Source organism: Balaenoptera musculus, chromosome 5 (assembly GCF_009873245.2).
Source record: "Balaenoptera musculus isolate JJ_BM4_2016_0621 chromosome 5, mBalMus1.pri.v3, whole genome shotgun sequence".
Lineage (NCBI taxonomy): Eukaryota > Metazoa > Chordata > Mammalia > Artiodactyla > Balaenopteridae > Balaenoptera > Balaenoptera musculus.
Genome location: NC_045789.1, coordinates 9690101 through 9708149, shown reverse-complemented (window position 1 = coordinate 9708149; position 18049 = coordinate 9690101). Strand labels below are relative to the sequence as shown.

The 18049-nt window shown below is 38.7% G+C and overlaps 1 protein-coding gene across 6 annotated transcripts in view; it reads left to right on the top strand.

The window, feature by feature from the left end:
- FAM13A (family with sequence similarity 13 member A) overlaps window positions 1–18049 on the top strand; it is a 343034-nt gene that overhangs the window by 202962 nt on the left and 122023 nt on the right. For all 6 annotated transcript variants that reach the window (XM_036852674.1, XM_036852673.1, XM_036852671.1 and 3 more), the window contains one exon: window positions 2811–2974. In XM_036852674.1, coding sequence (XP_036708569.1) covers window positions 2811–2974 — 164 coding nt within the window. The remainder of the gene's footprint in view (window positions 1–2810; window positions 2975–18049) is intronic.

The window sequence follows — 18049 nt, the reverse complement described above, 5'->3', positions numbered from 1 at the left end:
TGGACCAGATAACTCTCTTTCATGGCAGGCTATCCTATGCATTATAGAATGTTTAGTCACATCTCTGGCCTCTACCCACTAGATTCTAATATCACATACCCTCACCCCTGTTCATGGCAACCGAAAATGTCTCTAGACAAAACTGGCTCTGGGTGAGAACCCCTGCTCTAAGGCCACAGTGTAATAACATGTCTCTTTGTACCCTTGGCTTTGGCCAACTGGTGTCATATTCCTCAGAGAGTTCTGTGATGAAAGGGGCCTTGAACACCATCTCAAAGTCCACCACTGAACTCTGTGCAATCCGAAATAGACACCTGGAAGCACAGAAATAAAACCACTCCTCTACCAACGTTATAATGCCAAGGCTTAAACTCTGTGTTCCTAAAAAGCTCAATTCCAGCTAAAGAAAGTGATCTCTTCCTTTTTCTCAAAGTTAATACATTTGTACTAAAATTAATTACATCAGTAAAACGGCAGGTTTTAAAACTTTATCACTCTATTAATTTTTCCTGTAGTCGTCATCTCTATAGTGAAAATGTATAGTCTTCAAGGTACATCTTCAAGAAGATATCATTAATCACCTTTAAAAATTGTGCATTCCTTTTAAAAATGTGTATATATTCCACAGTTCTAGTCATCTTAGACTTATTGAGCCACTTCTTTTCTAACAATTTTGTTCTCATAAACTTCATGCAGTATTTTCATGTTCTGTGCACAAGCTCAATTCTTTGCACTCCTTTGGTATAAATAATGAGTTTATATTTTAAAGTTAATGGTTAATGACAATCATGTCTGTTATTTCTATAGAAATTAAATCATTGGGAAATACACTTAGATAAATGTAGCTGATGTAGTTGCTGGTATGTGAATTCTATTATGGCGTTATGGAGTCTATTTTAATATAAACTGGCAAGATGGAATAAGCTGCATATTACCTTTTTTTACCTTAGAATATTTTTTTACATAAATTGTTGAATCAGATTTAGAACGCAAATTATCACTGAACCTAAAATGTCATGTCATTATTTTAACACCATGAAATATTGCCAAACAACTGTTCTTAGTTTTCTCTCAAGATTAAAACAAATATCAGTGTGGATGTGAGATTTTTTTTAGCTAACTAATTGGAAATCGTACTGCTTTTTCAGTGGTTTTTATTGATTTTTCATGTCTATTTTATGAAATATGTAATAGCATATGCTTACACTTTTCATGTTGTGTTGCTGTTTATCTGAGTATTTCTTTTAGAAGTATTCTTGGCAAATATAGTTATGAGCTATAGTTATTTCATAATTTTAAAAAATTTTCCCTTTGATTTTCATGAGCTTACAAATGCTCTACAGAGAAATGCGACTGAACAATTAATTGGCAGTCATCAGATTTGGGCAAATTTTACATAACAACAATATTAATAAAAGCTAGCTTTTATTTACTGTTTGTTTCGTGTTAAATGTAACTCTTTGCTAAATTATTTTCATGTAATCCTCATAGTGGTATGAATTTATTAAATATTTATGTCCATAATTGTCCGTGTTACTCTTTTTAATTGTCCATTATCCTAGCCTCTTGGTCAGTCAGTGTCTTGGGAATACCTTGTAGTTGAAGAGTGTTTGTCTGACAATAAGTATTTATTAATGAGTTCAAAACTTTGCTTGACTTCTTGGTAAAAATGTTACAAATAATATAAAGAAGGAGAAGAGAAGGGCGAGGTAGGAGGAGCGATCTGGTTGAGGCCATGTGACCTAGAAACTTGAGATAACTAAGATTACGGTATCAGATGACATGCAATCAAGTGTAGATTGTGTGGTGGTGAGTTACAGGAATTCAGAGTTGGGAAAGGTTATTTAGACCTGAGAGTAGTTTGCCCAGATTGCTCTGTGGGCAGTGGATTCTTATCTCAACCTCAAAGGAGTTTAGGATTTGGTTTGGTTGGTGATTGGCCAGTGATCAACACATGACATTGTAGATGAAAGGACAAGCAAGAGAAAAGTCCTAGAGATGAGAAAAAGCTTCCAGTGTAATGAATACTTTTGATCCAAGGGTTTGAAACTTTCCTGAAATTCTGACATGATTTTTACACATTTTTAGGAAAAGAATATTGGTTGTATTCTCATTTTTTCTGACCTAAAATAAGAGAGCATGAAGGTATTTCTGGGGTCGGAGAGACCTCAGATATGAAAAGTCAATACACCCAGTATTCATTTGGCACTTGGGTTGCCCATGATTCCAGAGATAGAAGAAAAGTAAAAAAGTTGTGTTTTTCCTATTTATTTCCTTAATTCAAAATTTATTACACCATACGTTGCCCTACAACAGAGGATTACAATAGAAACTTGCCAACTGGTGTGTATTTTGCTTGTTGGTAGTAAATATTTCCGGACACCTTTCTCACGTTGGCATTCTCTATTTCAGTGGTTCTCAGCCCTTTTTTTTTTTCTGCCTCTTTCTGACTATTTCTTCTCTCCTTCTAGGTTGCAGTCTGATATACTCTCATAATCTCTCATTACATAGAATAATTATTCTAAGGAGAGGTTAGGCCTGGGGAAGATTTGTATGAGAATCCAGGAGGAGGGGTATGGGCCATAATGGTTTGAAAGTTCCCCTCAGGAATATTGGTATCTCCCCTTCACTGTGCCCTTTGCTATATAAGAATTTTTGTATGCATTTTCAATTCTATACCTCGGTTGATATTTTTCTGGAGTGTGATTAATACATTAGATTATTAATAAATTCGAATAAATTATCTTCAGTAACTTAATTGGAAGGACTTTTAAAAATTCTTCTCTTCTTTATTTTATTTTATTTTTTAGATCCCCAAATCTAGGAGTGAGGGATCTATTCAGGCCCACAGGGTACCGCAACCAGAGCTGTCTGATGGCGTTCCTCAGGTCAGCCTGCAGCTAAGTCAGAGAAATTCCTGCTGGGATGACATGAATTCAGCAGAGGATGCTAATGCTGCCAAATTGCCATCCAGGTTAGCATGTTGCCTTTGTTTACGCATCATGTATTGCACCATCTGTGCTGATATACAGGCCCGCGTATGCAGGTGTGTTTGCATGTATCCACCACCGGGGTCATCGGGATACGGATCAGTGAAACTATTTAAAACTTACTGTAACTTTTGAAAAATGTCTGACTAGTAATTCTTATCACAGAAGCATTCTCATCACACAAGCATTCCTGGTTTGTTATATTTTATTTTATGGATTAAAACAAATTATTTAGTCAGTCGGACTGTGCTAGGCTCACCTTAAAAGTTGGAAGAGTTATTTTTTAGATGCCTTTTCACAGTATGTTCAGTGGTCAATATTATCTGCAATTAAAGTGGACATCACAGTTGTTACTAGAACCAACTCTCGCTCACAAATTTTGAATGTTGCCCTTTAACCTTTAGGTTGCGCGTTAAACCTGAAAGCAAACTTCTTTGGTATACTTGAGGAAAAAGGCATACAATTTTCTTAAAATAGGTAAAATGGGGTCTGAATCTTATTTACTCCTCACATATAGAATTTTTCCTTTTAAAGGTTTTTCATCTTTTATTATAACTGACAACCTATTTCTATAATTGAAAAAATGTCATTACAAGTATAAGACAGACAGCTCTAAAGAATGGAAAGATTTTTAAGACATTATATAAATAATACAGTTAAAGAGCTTGCCACTTTGGATTGCCTTATAGAAAAGATGGAGTTCGGGCTGGATTTTTTAAATGAAGATAATTTAAATATGAAGAAAAAGAAGTCAAGGCTCTTGTAGATGGGCCCAGTTAGGAGGCAAGAGTAGGTACAGTGTATCTGGGACATACCAAACAGAAGTCATGTGAGGAATCAGTGGGGAAAAAGGCTGGGAAGGTGGGATAAGGCCAAGCCATTGAGGACCTCGAATGCCAGCCTGCAGTTATTTCTTGTTCAGGCTTGCCCCTCACTGAACAGATGTTCAGCACTTGACCTCTGCTTCCAGGAAGTGCTTTAGGACAGAGGATGCAGCAGTGAACAAAGCCAGCCAGACCCTGGAGTTCATGGACCTTATGTTCTAGTGAGGGAGGCAATAGCAAGACACACAGGAAAAAAAAAACAAACAAAAAGCCTGTGAAGACCATTTCAGCTCATTAATAAATGGGGGAGTTAAGAAACAAGTAGGTTAACGTAATAGACTGACCCGAAGACCATTTTCGTTTGCTTAGGCAGGGGAAGCCTGAATTGACACAAGAAGGCGGGAGAGAATAGAGCCTTCGGAGATCAAGGCAAGAGCATTTCTATGCAAAAGAACTGAGGTAGGGAAGCTTAGCTTCCTGCTACAGGTAGCAGGAAACCAGGGAAAGTTCCAGCTGGGTAGGGTTAGGTGATGGGAGCCATGGTAAGTTGGTATGTTGGAAAAGGAATCTTCCATCAGCATGCAGGCTTGATTGGAAGAGGAGAGCTTGGAGGCTGGTACGGTGTTGGTTCCTTCAACAGTTATTAATTTTCACTGAGATCTAGTTGTGTGGCATTTACTTGCTGGGTGCTGGGGATTCAGAGAATGAGAGACATATGCCTTGCACTTGGGGAGACAGAGGATAAGTGAGTAAAAATTCCATAATTATCATTAAATAGACATTTCGCTAAGTGCCTGTTGCGTACCAGGCACTGTGAAATGGGCTGGTGATAAAGTCATACCTAAGATTTGAGTGCCTCTCTTAAGGCTCTTTGAAAACCGTCCGCAGGTTGCCGTGTGAGAGCAGAGGAAGGGCACAGACCAGGTGGGGACCTGGAGTTCAGAAGTTTCAGAAAGAGGGTGATTTTTGAACTAGGGCTAGTGGGATTCGTGGAGGTACTGGGCAGGGAAACCAAGAGAAGGGTGCTTCTGGAAGAAAAAAGCACACGTGCAAGGACAGATAGGGCAGTGAGGGCAGCTTGGAGGAGAGCTGCGAGTGCGGCAGGGAGACAGGGCATCTGAATTTTGGAACTGAGACTGGCAGAGGGGCTACAGGTGGGGTCAGAGACGAAGATGGATAGGTCAGAGTGTGAGCAACTGTACCCCATATTAAGGAGCTTGGATTTTTCTCTTAAAACTGGCAGAGGGTGATTACAGGAATATGAGCAGGAAAACGATAGAAACAGACTTGCATTTTATAAATTCCTGTGTGTTTCTGAGACACAAATCAAGAAGTGAGATTATGGAGAGAAGGCACAGCTAACATTGCTCTGGCCTCCGTTTGGCCCTCTGGTTAGCACATCTCCAGTTAAAACAAATGCATATTAGTACTTTTTAATTTCTTCTGTACCTTCCAATTTTTTTTTTTAAGTACGGTCTTAAAGAACTAACTTCTTCCCGCTGGGCAACCGTAAAGATTTAGGTAGGACGACACCTCACTGTCAAACCTTGCTACCCACCATCGTGCAGAAGCTCATTCAGTCTCTTGTCTCTATCCGTAAATCTGGAGTGTCTGTGCAGAGATTTTTACTTTTTTATTTTTATATACCTCTTAATAGATTGTGTGACAAATTATCAAAAGACAAATGGAGATCATTAAAATGAATTTAACTAAAAATAACTTTTAAATCCTTTATATGTCTTGAAGTAGCAGAACAGGTATTGTGCCAATTTTTATTTCAAAAATGAACTTACGAAGATGTTTTCATTTGTGGTTGCTTTCTAAAACAAGTTATTGGTTAGTTCATAAATTTGAGCTAGAAAAAAAGTGTGCCTGTCTTTGGTACACACCCTCAACTTTCTCTAAATCTTTTCTTAGGGAAGTTTCCATTTTTCTCTTTAACAGTTTATTGGTTGCCTCGGTCTTAACCACAGAGGTTGGCAGTGTTGTATTAAGTATTTTGCTATGCCCTTGTTCTCTAAATACAGTATTTACTTTGGCTTACCAACGCTTTTCCAAGGAATTGTCAAGAAGCATTCATCTGAACTTTTCATAGTATTGATTTATTTTTTAGTTGCTCCTATTAAAAGAAAAAAAAAAGCAATTCAGCAAAATCTATTCTTGTTTCACCTATGATCTGGTAAGTTTGATTTACTTTACAAAACAAAAAATAAAGCAATTCTCTTTGCACTTATTAATAAAATCATTGCAACACATTTATACATAACAGTTTGATTTTCAGTGGAGCTACCATATCAGTTAACAACAAAGATAAAACCAAGAAAGAACCTTTGGTATTGAAATGTCCAGAATGATGAAGTGTCCTATGATTTTTCAACAACAGGTTTGATTTCTAGGGCTTTGAGAAGTGATTTTGGCTAACAGTGTGTTCTTGATAACTTGGAATTATTAGAGTTTAGACCTTGTTCAGTATTTTTTCCCAGGTTGGCTGACTTTGATCTTTTTTCTTCTTAGTTTCACATCGTAAACATAGTCCCATTGCTTCTTGAGATGTAATAGAAATATGAATTTTTATCAGCAAGTGTTGATTGTTTTTCTCCTCTTCAGATAGTGGCAGTAGAAATAAAAGCATAAAGCGGTAACACATTTTAAAATGAGCATTCAAAGAGGAGCTCAATATCATATATTGCTTACTGGCTGAGTTCTATCTTGGAACATTATTTATTTACATGAATAACTTTTTTCTGTATTTCTGTAATTGTCTAAAATTGGCATTGAGGATGTAATCATATAAACAATCATTCTTCTAGTCTTCATAGAATCTTTCTCTCATAATTAAAATGGCTTCATGAGAAAAGCTTGGGAATAACTATCTCTTGATTTTGTTAGAGCTCAGTGGAGCTATTTTATACTGGATTCGCAGGCAAGGACAGAAGTGCTTAGTGACAGGTTCACTTCATTCAGAAAAGGCATTTAGCTAATCCATTTATATCGTCTAAATCTGACATCAGCAATTTCTAAAATATTGTCAAGAATTCTTTTTTGTAATCCAGCTGTTGGCATTACCGAAACTCACAGTAGACTGAAAGGCATAACTCCTAATCTGACATGCTGACTTTAAAAGAGTAAAGGCCTGTCCTTCTCCGCCGTGTAAGTACAGTGCACAAGTTTGGTGGGTTAGAGGCACGCAAAGAAGTGAGGATATTGTTGGACAGATGCATCCCTTAGGCAAGGCTAGAACATTCCAGTCCCTCTCCCTACACATGATAATCTTATCTTGCTTCTTTTAAAAATATTGAGGAAAATATTTGTTTTGTCATTTACACAAGAACTAAACTATAGGTGTTAACTTGGTTAGTAAACAGGCCACTTAAAAATTTTCCTGGAAGGGAAAGTTACACATCCATCCTAAAAAAGTAAAAGGAAAAGATCTGTATGTAAAGTTTAAGATGTTACAATAATTTGAAGCTTCAAGGATAGCTATATTACTATCTATTTCAACATGTGAAATAGATAAATGATTATTTTTTCATGTTACTGGCACTATATTATTACTTTCAGAATTTAATTTTAGAACTTAAAGAAGAGGATTAATATTTTTAGTCTTTTAGATGTTAAACAATATTTATTGTAATGTTTTATCTGAAAGGTTATGCATTTCCTTAAATGTGTGATTTTCTTAAAGGCCAAAGGAAAATTTCTAGTTTTGTTCTATAAAATCAGAGTGAAGACTCAAGAAAAGCTGTATGTTGTATGATTCCATTTATATGAAATGTCCAGAAAAGGCAAATTTATAGAAACAGAAAGTAGAGTTGTGATTGTCAGGGGGTGGGGAGCCAGGAAGGGACTGTATATGTACAGGAGATTAACTGTACATGCCTGGAGGGACCTTATTTAGGGGAATGAAAATATTCTAAACTGATTTATCGTGATAGTTGCACCACTTGGTAAAGTTACTAAAAATCACTGAACTGTGTACCTGAAAATGTGGATTTTATGATATGTAAAATACACCTCCATAACACTGTTTAAAAAAATACAAATACAAAAAAAGTTGGAGTAAGGAGAAGTGGATATGCTTTACCAAGAAAGTCACTTGAGTGCAAATTGCTGAGATACCACTATTGTTATAAGTAAATGCTCTCTGCAGAGAATTGTGTTTGCTACATTTTAAGAGAATTTGTTCCTTTGTACTTTTCATTGACTATGACAGCATGGTGGCAGGAATAAAGGTCAGGTCCTCTTGAAATGCAATTCATAAGGAGAGAAAGGTAGAGAGGGAAAAAGCTCTTTGCTTTTTCATCCCTGGAATGATTCCAGGTTGTGGTTTACTGTGCTATAATCAAAAGTTATTGAAGTGATCAGTATTTCAGGGAGACATAGAAACAGAAAGGAAAAGCTCCAACATCTTGGGAGTTCCACAAAGAAAATCATAGGTCCATTGTTCATAAAGCAGAAAAGTTACCCAGTATACTTCTGTCAACAGAAGTTCCTGGTCTCCTTTCCTGTAGGTGAGTGTCCTATAGACACATTGGCAATGAAAATAAGTTTTGTACTTGGCTCTTACATAAAGAGATAAAGCAAATAAGAGTGATTAAAATGCTTTCATTTTCTGTAACAGGAATAAATAAATAGCTACCACTATGCCAATCATTTACCTAAAATAATATGAAGAATATAGAATTAAAATATATTTGCTTATGTTACAGAGGTGTTCTTAATTTGATAGATAAATGAGGGAAACTACAATAAATCTCTTTTCAATGTGTTTTAAAAACAATTGTTCCCTGGGATAGCATATTCTGCCTGAAAGCATTGTTGTATTCTGAAAGTTTTGTCTATTTGTTCCATTTTTCAATACTTTTGAATTACATGAGGAATACATTCTTCTTAGAAAAATTTCAAATACCACTGATAAGACTAAAGTTCCCCTTGATTCTCTTGCTCTACAATTCAAATTCCCTCCCCTCTCCTCCAGGAGATAACTGTTATTATGGGTTTAATTATATATTCTTCCAGACTTCTTTCAGTGTATTTACACAGGAGTGTAGTTTGCATACTTCTCCACTTTTTAGGAAACAATTTTCATGATACTGAATGTATTGTGACGCTTCACGTGTTCCTGAAATTTTCCAGTTTCCTGTATCATTTCCCCCTACTGTGTCGTTTCCTTCCCTTTCCTTCGCACCTTGGTATACAGTGGTCTCCAAGTCTCCTTCCTTGACTGCCTACTCCCTCCTCTGTCTGTTGTCTCTTCCACAGCTAATCTAGTCACAGAATGATAATATGCAAATCAGTATCTTGGACCTGAACTCAGTTCTAAGTTTCCAGGGTCTGCAGCCATCTCTACTTCAGCCTTTACCATAAACTCACTGTGCCCAAACAGAACTCATGTTCTCATCTTTCCCTCCAACTTTGCTATGTGTTGCATTCTCTCAACCACTAGACTCAAACCTTTTATATAATAAGTCACCAAATCTTGTCAGTATTTCCTTTTCAGTATCTCCGACATCCTTTTCCCCATTTTCTCCCCCGTGATCTCAACTGTAATTTAGACCTCCATCACCTTGTGGTTAGATAATTACTACATCTTCTGCACTCCTCTAACCTACTGGATTTATTTTCTTCATACAAGTTGGTCCTATGCCTCTGTTTTCAACTCCTAACTCTATACAGTGACTTCTGGATCTATATCTCCCATTCAGAATCCTGCATTGTATGTCACTCTTAACTAGCAGACGTGTCAACCTTATCCATAAGAAACCACAGACCCTTCCCTTGCCCCCTACCCCATCCATAGCCAGCCAACCCCAGAATGCTCTTTGACAGTCTCACTGTCTATATTTGCCTCATTACTACCCTACTCCTTACCACCTCTGCAAATGCAAATGCAAATGCAGATCATACTCCTTCTCAGAACTATTTAGTGGCTTACATGTGCCCAGCCTACAAGAAAATCCTTTCTCTGTTCTCCACCTGTCTTTCCAGCCCCTTCTCCCTCCTCTACGGCTGCCTTTTTCTCATACTTACAGCCACCATATAACCCATACTTTCCATGACTATCTTGGTTTCACATGTATCCTCTTCAAGGTTAAATCATGTGTCAGACTTTGTCTTGATATTTGCTTAAAAAATTTTACAGCAAGATGACAGAATAGGAGGTCCCCCGCCCATATTCCCCCCACAGCAACAATAACTTGGCAGCCATCCATAGACAAAAGTGCCTTTGTAGGAGCTTTGGGATCCAAGTAAGAGGTTGCAAAACTCCAGCATAGTCCAAGACTAAGGAAGGTCATTTTGAGAAAACCTACCCTCACCCAGGTGGCAGGCTCACAAACCATGGTTCCATGATGGTGGCTACAGGCCTGGGAAAAGGCCCATTCCCCTGTGGACTCAGCTGTAGCCCCCTTCGGCCTTGGTTCCACCACCAGTACCACACAAGGGACCAGGGAGGAAACACGCCCACCCACGCCTTGGGTAACAGGTCCATGACCTCAGTCCCAACTGTAGACCTGAAGCAGCCCGTGACCTGGCTCCAGCCACTCTCAGCCTTAATCTGGAAATAATCCCTCCCACCCAGGCATCCGGCAAGAGAGACACTTGTCCATTTCCCCAAAGGCAGGCCTGCCAACCTCGGTCTGATGGAGGATTCTGAAGTAGCACCGCGACTCGCCCCGGCTCCCACCAGCTGTGCTCCAAGACGAGTCCTGCCCACCCAGGACCTGGCAGCAGACATGCTTCTCCAAGCTCCCAGAGGCAGACTGTTGAGCTTGGTCCGACTGTGCATTCTGAAGCAGCACTATGACCTAGCTAGCACCAGCCCCGCTCAGCCATGGGCCAGGGGCAGTCCTACCCACCTAGGAACCTGGCAAGAGGCTCATCCATCCATATACCCAGAGGCAGGGATACAGACCTCAGGCTTGGTTGTGGACCCCGAAGCAGTCCCATAACTCAGTTCCAGCCTTTCTCAGCAATGGTCAGGGGCAGTCCTGCCCACCCAGGACCTGGCAGGAACCCTCCCATAGACCTGGCAGGAGCCACACATCTGGTAACAGGCCACTGTCTGAGGACCCTAAGGCAGACCCTTGTCCCAGTGCCAGCTCTATTAACCAAGGTCCTGGAGGCAGTTGCATCATCCCAGGGAGCAGATAGGACCCACACCTGCCTAAGTCCACCAACCACAGACCCAGCAGCAGCCCTATGACATGGCTTTAATCCTGCTTAACTGGGATCCCAGAGGCAATTCCATCAGCTCAGGGACCTAAAAGAAGAATGTCTTTTCCTGCCAAAACCAGTCTGTAAAGACCAGAAGAAGTGTTTGCGCCTTCAAATGCGCAGATACCAGTGCAAGGCTACACATATCACAAAGAATCAGGCAAACGTGACACCACAAAAGGAAGCTAGTAAAGCTCCAATAGCCAAACCAAATAAATGGAGATAGACACATTTCCTGAAAAGCAATTTTTTAAATCATGTTTTAAAAGCTCATCAAGGGACTTCCCTGGTGGTGCAGTGGTTAAGAATCCGCCTGCCAATGCAGGGGACATGGGTTCGAGCCCTGGTCTGGGAAGATCCCACATGCCGCAGAGCAACTAAGCCCATGCGCCACAACTACTGAACCTGCGCTCTAGAGCCCGCAAGACACAACTACTGAGCCCGCATGCCACAACTACTGAAGCCCACGTGCTTAGAGCCCATGCTCAGCAACAGGAGAAGCCACCGCAATGAGAAGCCTGTGCACTGCAATGAAGAGTGGCCCTGCTCACCTCAACTAGAGAGGGCCCGTGTGCAGCAACAAAGACCCAATGCAGCCAAAAATAAATAAATTAAAAAAAAAAAAAGCTCATCAAGATGCAAGAGAATGTAGATAGCTAAATAAAATCAGGAAAACAGTACATAACAGATCAAGACATATAATAGAGAAATAGAAACCATAAACGCAATCAAACAGAAATCCTGGAGCTGAAGAATACAATGACAGAACTGAAAATTCAATAGAGACCTTCAACAGTGCAGAGTTGATCATGAAGAAGAAAAAATCAGCCAACTTGAAGACAGGAACAAAAAAAAAAATGAAAAAGAGTGACAAAATCGTGCAAGACCTAGAGGACACCATTAAGCAAATGAATGTACACAACTTAGAAGTTCAAGCAGGAGAGAGAGAGAGAAAGGAGAAGAAAACTTATTTAAAAAGTAATGGCTGAAAACTTCCTGAATCTTAAAAGGGATATGAACATCCAGGTGAAGCTCAAGGGACCCCAAGCAAGATTACTCTGAGACGTGTTATACAGATTGTCAAAAGTCAAAGACCAAGAGAGACTCCTGAAAGCAGCAAGAGAGAAAACAATTCACCACATACAAGGGAACCCTCATGAGGCTATAAGTGGATTTTTTGGCATGACCCTTGTAGGCCAGGAGGAAATGGGATGATATATTCAAAGTGTGAAAGAAAAAACTGCCAACCAGGAATACTATATCTGACAAAGCTGTCCTTCAGAAATGAAGGGAAGATGAATACATTCCCAGACAAACAAAAATTCAGGGAATTCATCGCCACAAGACCTGCCTTACAAGAAAGACCTAAGAGCATTATTCAAATTGAAAGAAAAGGAAGCTAAGTAACCACATGAAAACGTACTGCCCGGACTTCCCTGGTGGCGCAGTGGTTAAGAATCCGCCTGCCAATGCAGGGGACACAGGTTCAAGCCCTGGTCTGGGAAGATCCCACATGCCATGGAGCAACTAAGCCCGTGTGCCACAACTACTGAGCCTGCACTCTAGAGCCCACAAACCACAACTACTGAATCCTGCATGCCTAGAGCCTATGCTCCACAACAAGAGAAGCCACTGCAATGAGAAGCCCACGCACCACAATGAAGAGTAGCTCCCGCTCACTGCAACTAGAGAAAGCCCGCGCATGGCAACGAAAACCCAGTGCAGGCCCCAAAGTTAATTAATTAATTAATAATTTTAAAAAATACTACCCAAAGAGATCCACAGATTCAGTGTCATTCCTATCGAAATTCCAATGGCATTTTTCACAGATTAAAAAAAAAATTCTGAATTTTATATGGAACCACAAAAGACCCCAAATAGCGAAAGCAATCTTGAGAAAGAAAACAAAGCTGGAGGCATCATATTCCTGATTTCAAACTATGTTACAAAGGAATAGTAATCAAAACGGTATGCTATTGGTATGAAAACAGAGACATACCAATGGAGCAGAATAGACAACCTAGAAATAAACCTAAGCATATACAGTCAACTAATCTTTGATAAAGGTGCTAAGAATACACAGTGGAGAAAGGATAGGCTCTTCAATAAATGGTGTTAGGAAAACTGGATATCTACATGCAAAAGAATGAAACTGGACCCGTATCTTACACCACACTTGAAAATTAGCTCAAAATGGATAAAACACCTAAATGTAAAACCTGAAACTGTAGAAGTGCTAGAAGAAAACATTGGGGAAAAGCTCCTTGACGTTGGTTTTGGCAGTGATTTTTTTGATACAACTCTAAAAGCACAGGCAACAAAAACAAAAATCAACAGGTGGGACTACATCAAACTAAAAAAACTTCTGCAAGGAAGGTTTCTGCAAGGAAACCACCAACAAAATGAAAAGGCGAACTATGGAATGGCAGAAAATATCAATATTTCAATCTATATACCTGAGAAAGGGTTAATATCCAAAATATATAAGGAACTCATATAACTCAATAGCAAAAAGAAAAAAAAATCCAGTTAACCCAATTAAACTGGGCAAAGGACTTGAATAGACGTTTTTTCAAAGAAGACATAGGAATGGTCAGCAGGTATATGAAAAAGTGCTCCGCATCACTAATCATCAAGGAAATGTAAAATAGAACCACAGTGAGCTATTGCCTCACACCTGTTAGGATGACTGTCATCAAGAAGACAAGAGATAGTAAGCATTGATGAGGATGTGGAAGAAAGGGAACCCTTGTGTGTTGTTCGTAGGTATGTAAGTTGGTATAGCCACATGGAAAAGAGTGTGGTGCTTCCTCAAAAAAATTAAAAATAGAATTAACATGTAATCTAGCAATCCCACTTCTGGGTATGTATCTGAAGGAAATGAAATTGGTATCTCAAAGAGATATCTGCACTCCCATGTTCATTGTAGCATTATTTATAATAGCCAATATATGGAACCACCTAAGTGTCTGTCAGTGGATGAATAGATAAAGTCAACATGGTATAAATAATATGCCATTGTGTGTGTGTGTATATACATTGCTTGTATATTTCTTGTGTGTGTGTGTGTATATATATATATATATATATGTATACACACATACACACACACAGACAAGGGAAATTCTGCCACTTGCGACAACTTGGATGAACCTGACAGACGTTATGCTAAGTGAAATAAGTGAAATAAGAGAGAGCAAGACAAATACTGTATGATCTCACTTATATGTGGAATCTAAAAAGGTTGAACTCATAAAAACAGAGTAGAACAGTGGTTGCCAGGGACTTGAGGTGTTGGGGAAAAGGAGAGATGTTGGTCAAGGGTAAAAATATTCAGTTATAAGATGAGTAAGTTCTGGGGATCTAATGTTTTGCTTGATGACTGTAATTAACAATACTGTGTTGTATACTTGAAATTTGCTAAGACAGTCAGCCTTAATTGGTCTCACCAGAAAAACAAAATTGTAGCTGTGAGGTGACGGATGTGTTAATTTGCCTGATTGTGGTAATCATTTTACAATGTATACACATATCAAATCATCACATTTTATACCTTAAATATATGCAATTTGTATTTGTCAATTATATCTCAGTAATGCTAGAAAAAATTAAATAACCCTACGTGTAACATTTTTGTCTACATCACAGTTTTGTCAGGTGACTCTGTGAAAGGATTTTCAGATCTGAAAAGTAATCTTGGATGAAGAAACTATGATTCTGAAAAGGTTATTCATTTCACAGATATTTATTGAGTTAGGTGAATTATCTAAGATTGCATAGTTGGCAGGCTGAGATTAACATATGTCTTCTGATTATTTTACAATTATTTCCTGCCTGTCTTCTACCTTGATTTACGTCACCCTTTCATGTCTTTATACTTCTCTCTTCAACCTGATTGTGACTTCCTGAACTAGAGGGACTGCATCTTATGTGTTTTTTTTTTGCATCCATGACAGTACCTGGTAGGTATATACTTAGCTGCTCCTGCCATAGTCGTTATTCTTGTAATATTATTACACGTGCTCAATTTGAATTTAAATTCTACTCTCGTCCTCTTAGCTGACTTAAACCTCTCTGACGTTGAGGTCTGATTCTAAAACGGTAGAATTTTATGTGTTAATTCTGTTTCTTGTGGTCCTTGGAAAGTGTTCCTTGGCTATTTTGCACTGGCCACCCTTGAAAATGCCACAGAATTCCAGGCAGCTGTGCCCTCTCATCATCCCCACTTAATCTCTGTGCCGTCTCCCCACGGGGGCTCTGGCCCTGATGTTGCATTTCTATCAGTAATGTGCTGCTTATTTATGTAGGAGACGTTCATTGTTTTATGAGGCTCATAACATCTCTGTGCAACTCTCTGCCCTTGTAGCAGAAATCGTGTCTTGTGATGTTTGCCAAATGACACTTCATATTTTAGTCACATTACAACAGTAGACGTCCTAAGATTCAGACTTCCAATGATATTAATAATGAATCAATATTCAACAATATTAACTGTACCCATTGTCTTTCAAGATAGCTAATCTGTTAACTCTGGCAATCAACTATGACTTTCTTCATTTCTGAAGTCAAGCCAGCAACAGAAAGCAGCCATAATTATCCTGTGTTTGTACTTCACGAAGGGCACGCCAGTTACTTCCTGAACACCTGTTTGTTCCCCATAGTGTCCCACTCTCTGCTACTTGGAAAAAGTTTCAGAATTTTTAACTGACTAGTGAAGCTGAAATGAAATTAGGATTCTTAGCTGCAAGATTCATAACCATATCATGTACAGTATAATTTGAAAGATTACCAAATATAAATGTGCTGCTGACTCTTCAAGGTTTCCTCCAATAAGTCCCACATGAGGAAAGGAAAGTTTAAAACCACCTTGTGAAAAGCATAGTGGTAAGTCTCACCACACAGTTCACCTACAGAGCTACTATTTTCTGAGGTATTTACGCTCCCTGGCCTTCGTAACAAAGATGAATAGAAACGTAGGTTTGAAAAAGTCCCCAGGGTCCCAGGCTGGGTTAGAAAAAATATCTAATTCCATTTCTACAGATAGTTTTCTAATCTATTCTTAACCACCACTAGCTCACATGATAAATATTCCAGGGTCATCTTAGATAAACTATTTCATATATGTTGAATAACTATTAAACATATTTTCTAGTGTTTAATTTCAATCTCCCTTTATTCCTATAATTTTTTTTATTCCTATAATTTAAAATGAAAGTCTCTGAGATTTCTCCAATTATTTTGATTATTAAAAAACAATTTACCTATTCACCAAAGTCTGCCACTCAATACAATTGCTCTCTTCAAATTTTGGCATTTCACTGGAATGCAAATTTCAATTTAAAATTTTTTTCTAAACTCCATTTATAGTATGAGCAGTTGGTAAGGGAAGGTAAGTAATGGTAAAGAAATTTATTATCATGTTTGCAGATCTTTTTTTTTTTACACAAATTTAAGGAGTTATTTTTTATTATTAACTTGGAAGTATTTTTGATACCAGTTTTTTTTTTTAATATTGACTTATTTGGTTGCACCAGGTCTTAGTAGCGGCAGGCAGGCTCCTTAGTTGTGGCTCACCAGCTCCTTAGTTGCAGCACATGGGATCCTTAGTTGTGGCATGCAAACTCTTAGTCGCAGCATGCATCTGGGATCTAGTTCCCTGACCAGGGATCGAACCCGGGCCCGCTGCATTGGGAGCGCAGAGTCTTATACACTGCGCCACCAGGGAAGTCCCTGCAGATCATTTCTAGTAACATGTAAATCACCAGAGTATATCTGGACTGCTGTGGTCTTAACTGAATTTATTTTAGTAATTCAAAGTCAACAGATTCTTATTGGGCACATTCTTTGTACTGCATATTTTGCACTGGGCCCTGAGAAGTCAAAGAGAACTAAGGCACCGTCTCTAATCTTTAGGGGTCTCCTAGTCCATTAAGTGAGGCAAACTTATACATGGTTAACAATGATAAAAAATGCAGAAGGTTTTATTTTTTATTTATTTTTTTATTTTTTTTGTCACTGTAACTTTTTTTTTAACATCTTTATTGGAGTATAATTGCTTTACAATGGTGTGTTAGTTTCTGCTTTATAACAAAGTGAATCAGTTATACATATACATAAGTTCCCATATCTCTTCCCTCTTGCGTCTCCCTCCCTCCCACCCTCCCTATCCCACCCCTCTAGGTGGTCACAAAGCACCGAGCTGATCTCCCTGTGCTATGCGGCTGCTTCCCACTGGCTATCTATTTTACATTAGGTAGTGTATATATGTCCATGCCACTCTCTCACTTTGTCCCAGCTTACCCTTCCCCCTCCCCATATCCTCAAGTCCATTCTCTAGTAGGTCTGTATCTTTATTCCCTTCTTGCCCCTAGGTTCTTCACGACCTTTTTTTTTTTTTCTTAGATTCCATATATATGTGTTAGTGTATGGTATTTGTTTTTCTCTTTCTGACTTACTTCACTCTGTATGACAGACTCTAGGTCCATCCAACTCACTAGAAATAACTCAATTTTGTTTCTTTTTATGGCGGAGTAATATTCCATGGTATATATCTGCCACTTCTTCTTTATCCATTCACCTGTTGATGGACACTTAAGGTTGCTTCCATGTCCTGGCTATTGTAAATAGAGCTGCAATGAACATTGTGGTACATGACTCTTTTTGAATTATGGTTTTCTCAGGGTATATGCCCAGTAGTGGGATTGCTGGGTGGTATGGTAGTTCTATTTTTAGTTTTTTAAGGAACCTCCAAACTGTTCTCCATAGTGGCTGTATCAATTTACATTCCCACCAACAGTGCAAGAGGGTTCCCTTTTCTCCACACCCTCTCCAGCATTTATTGTTGGTAGATTTTTTGATGATGTCCATTCTGACTGGTGTGAGATGATATCTCATTGTAGTTTTGATTTGCATTTCTCTAATGATTACTGATGTTGAGCATTCTTTCATGTGTTTGTTGGCAATCTGTATATCTTCATTGGAGAAGTGTCTATTTAGGTCTTCTGCCCATTTTTAGATTGG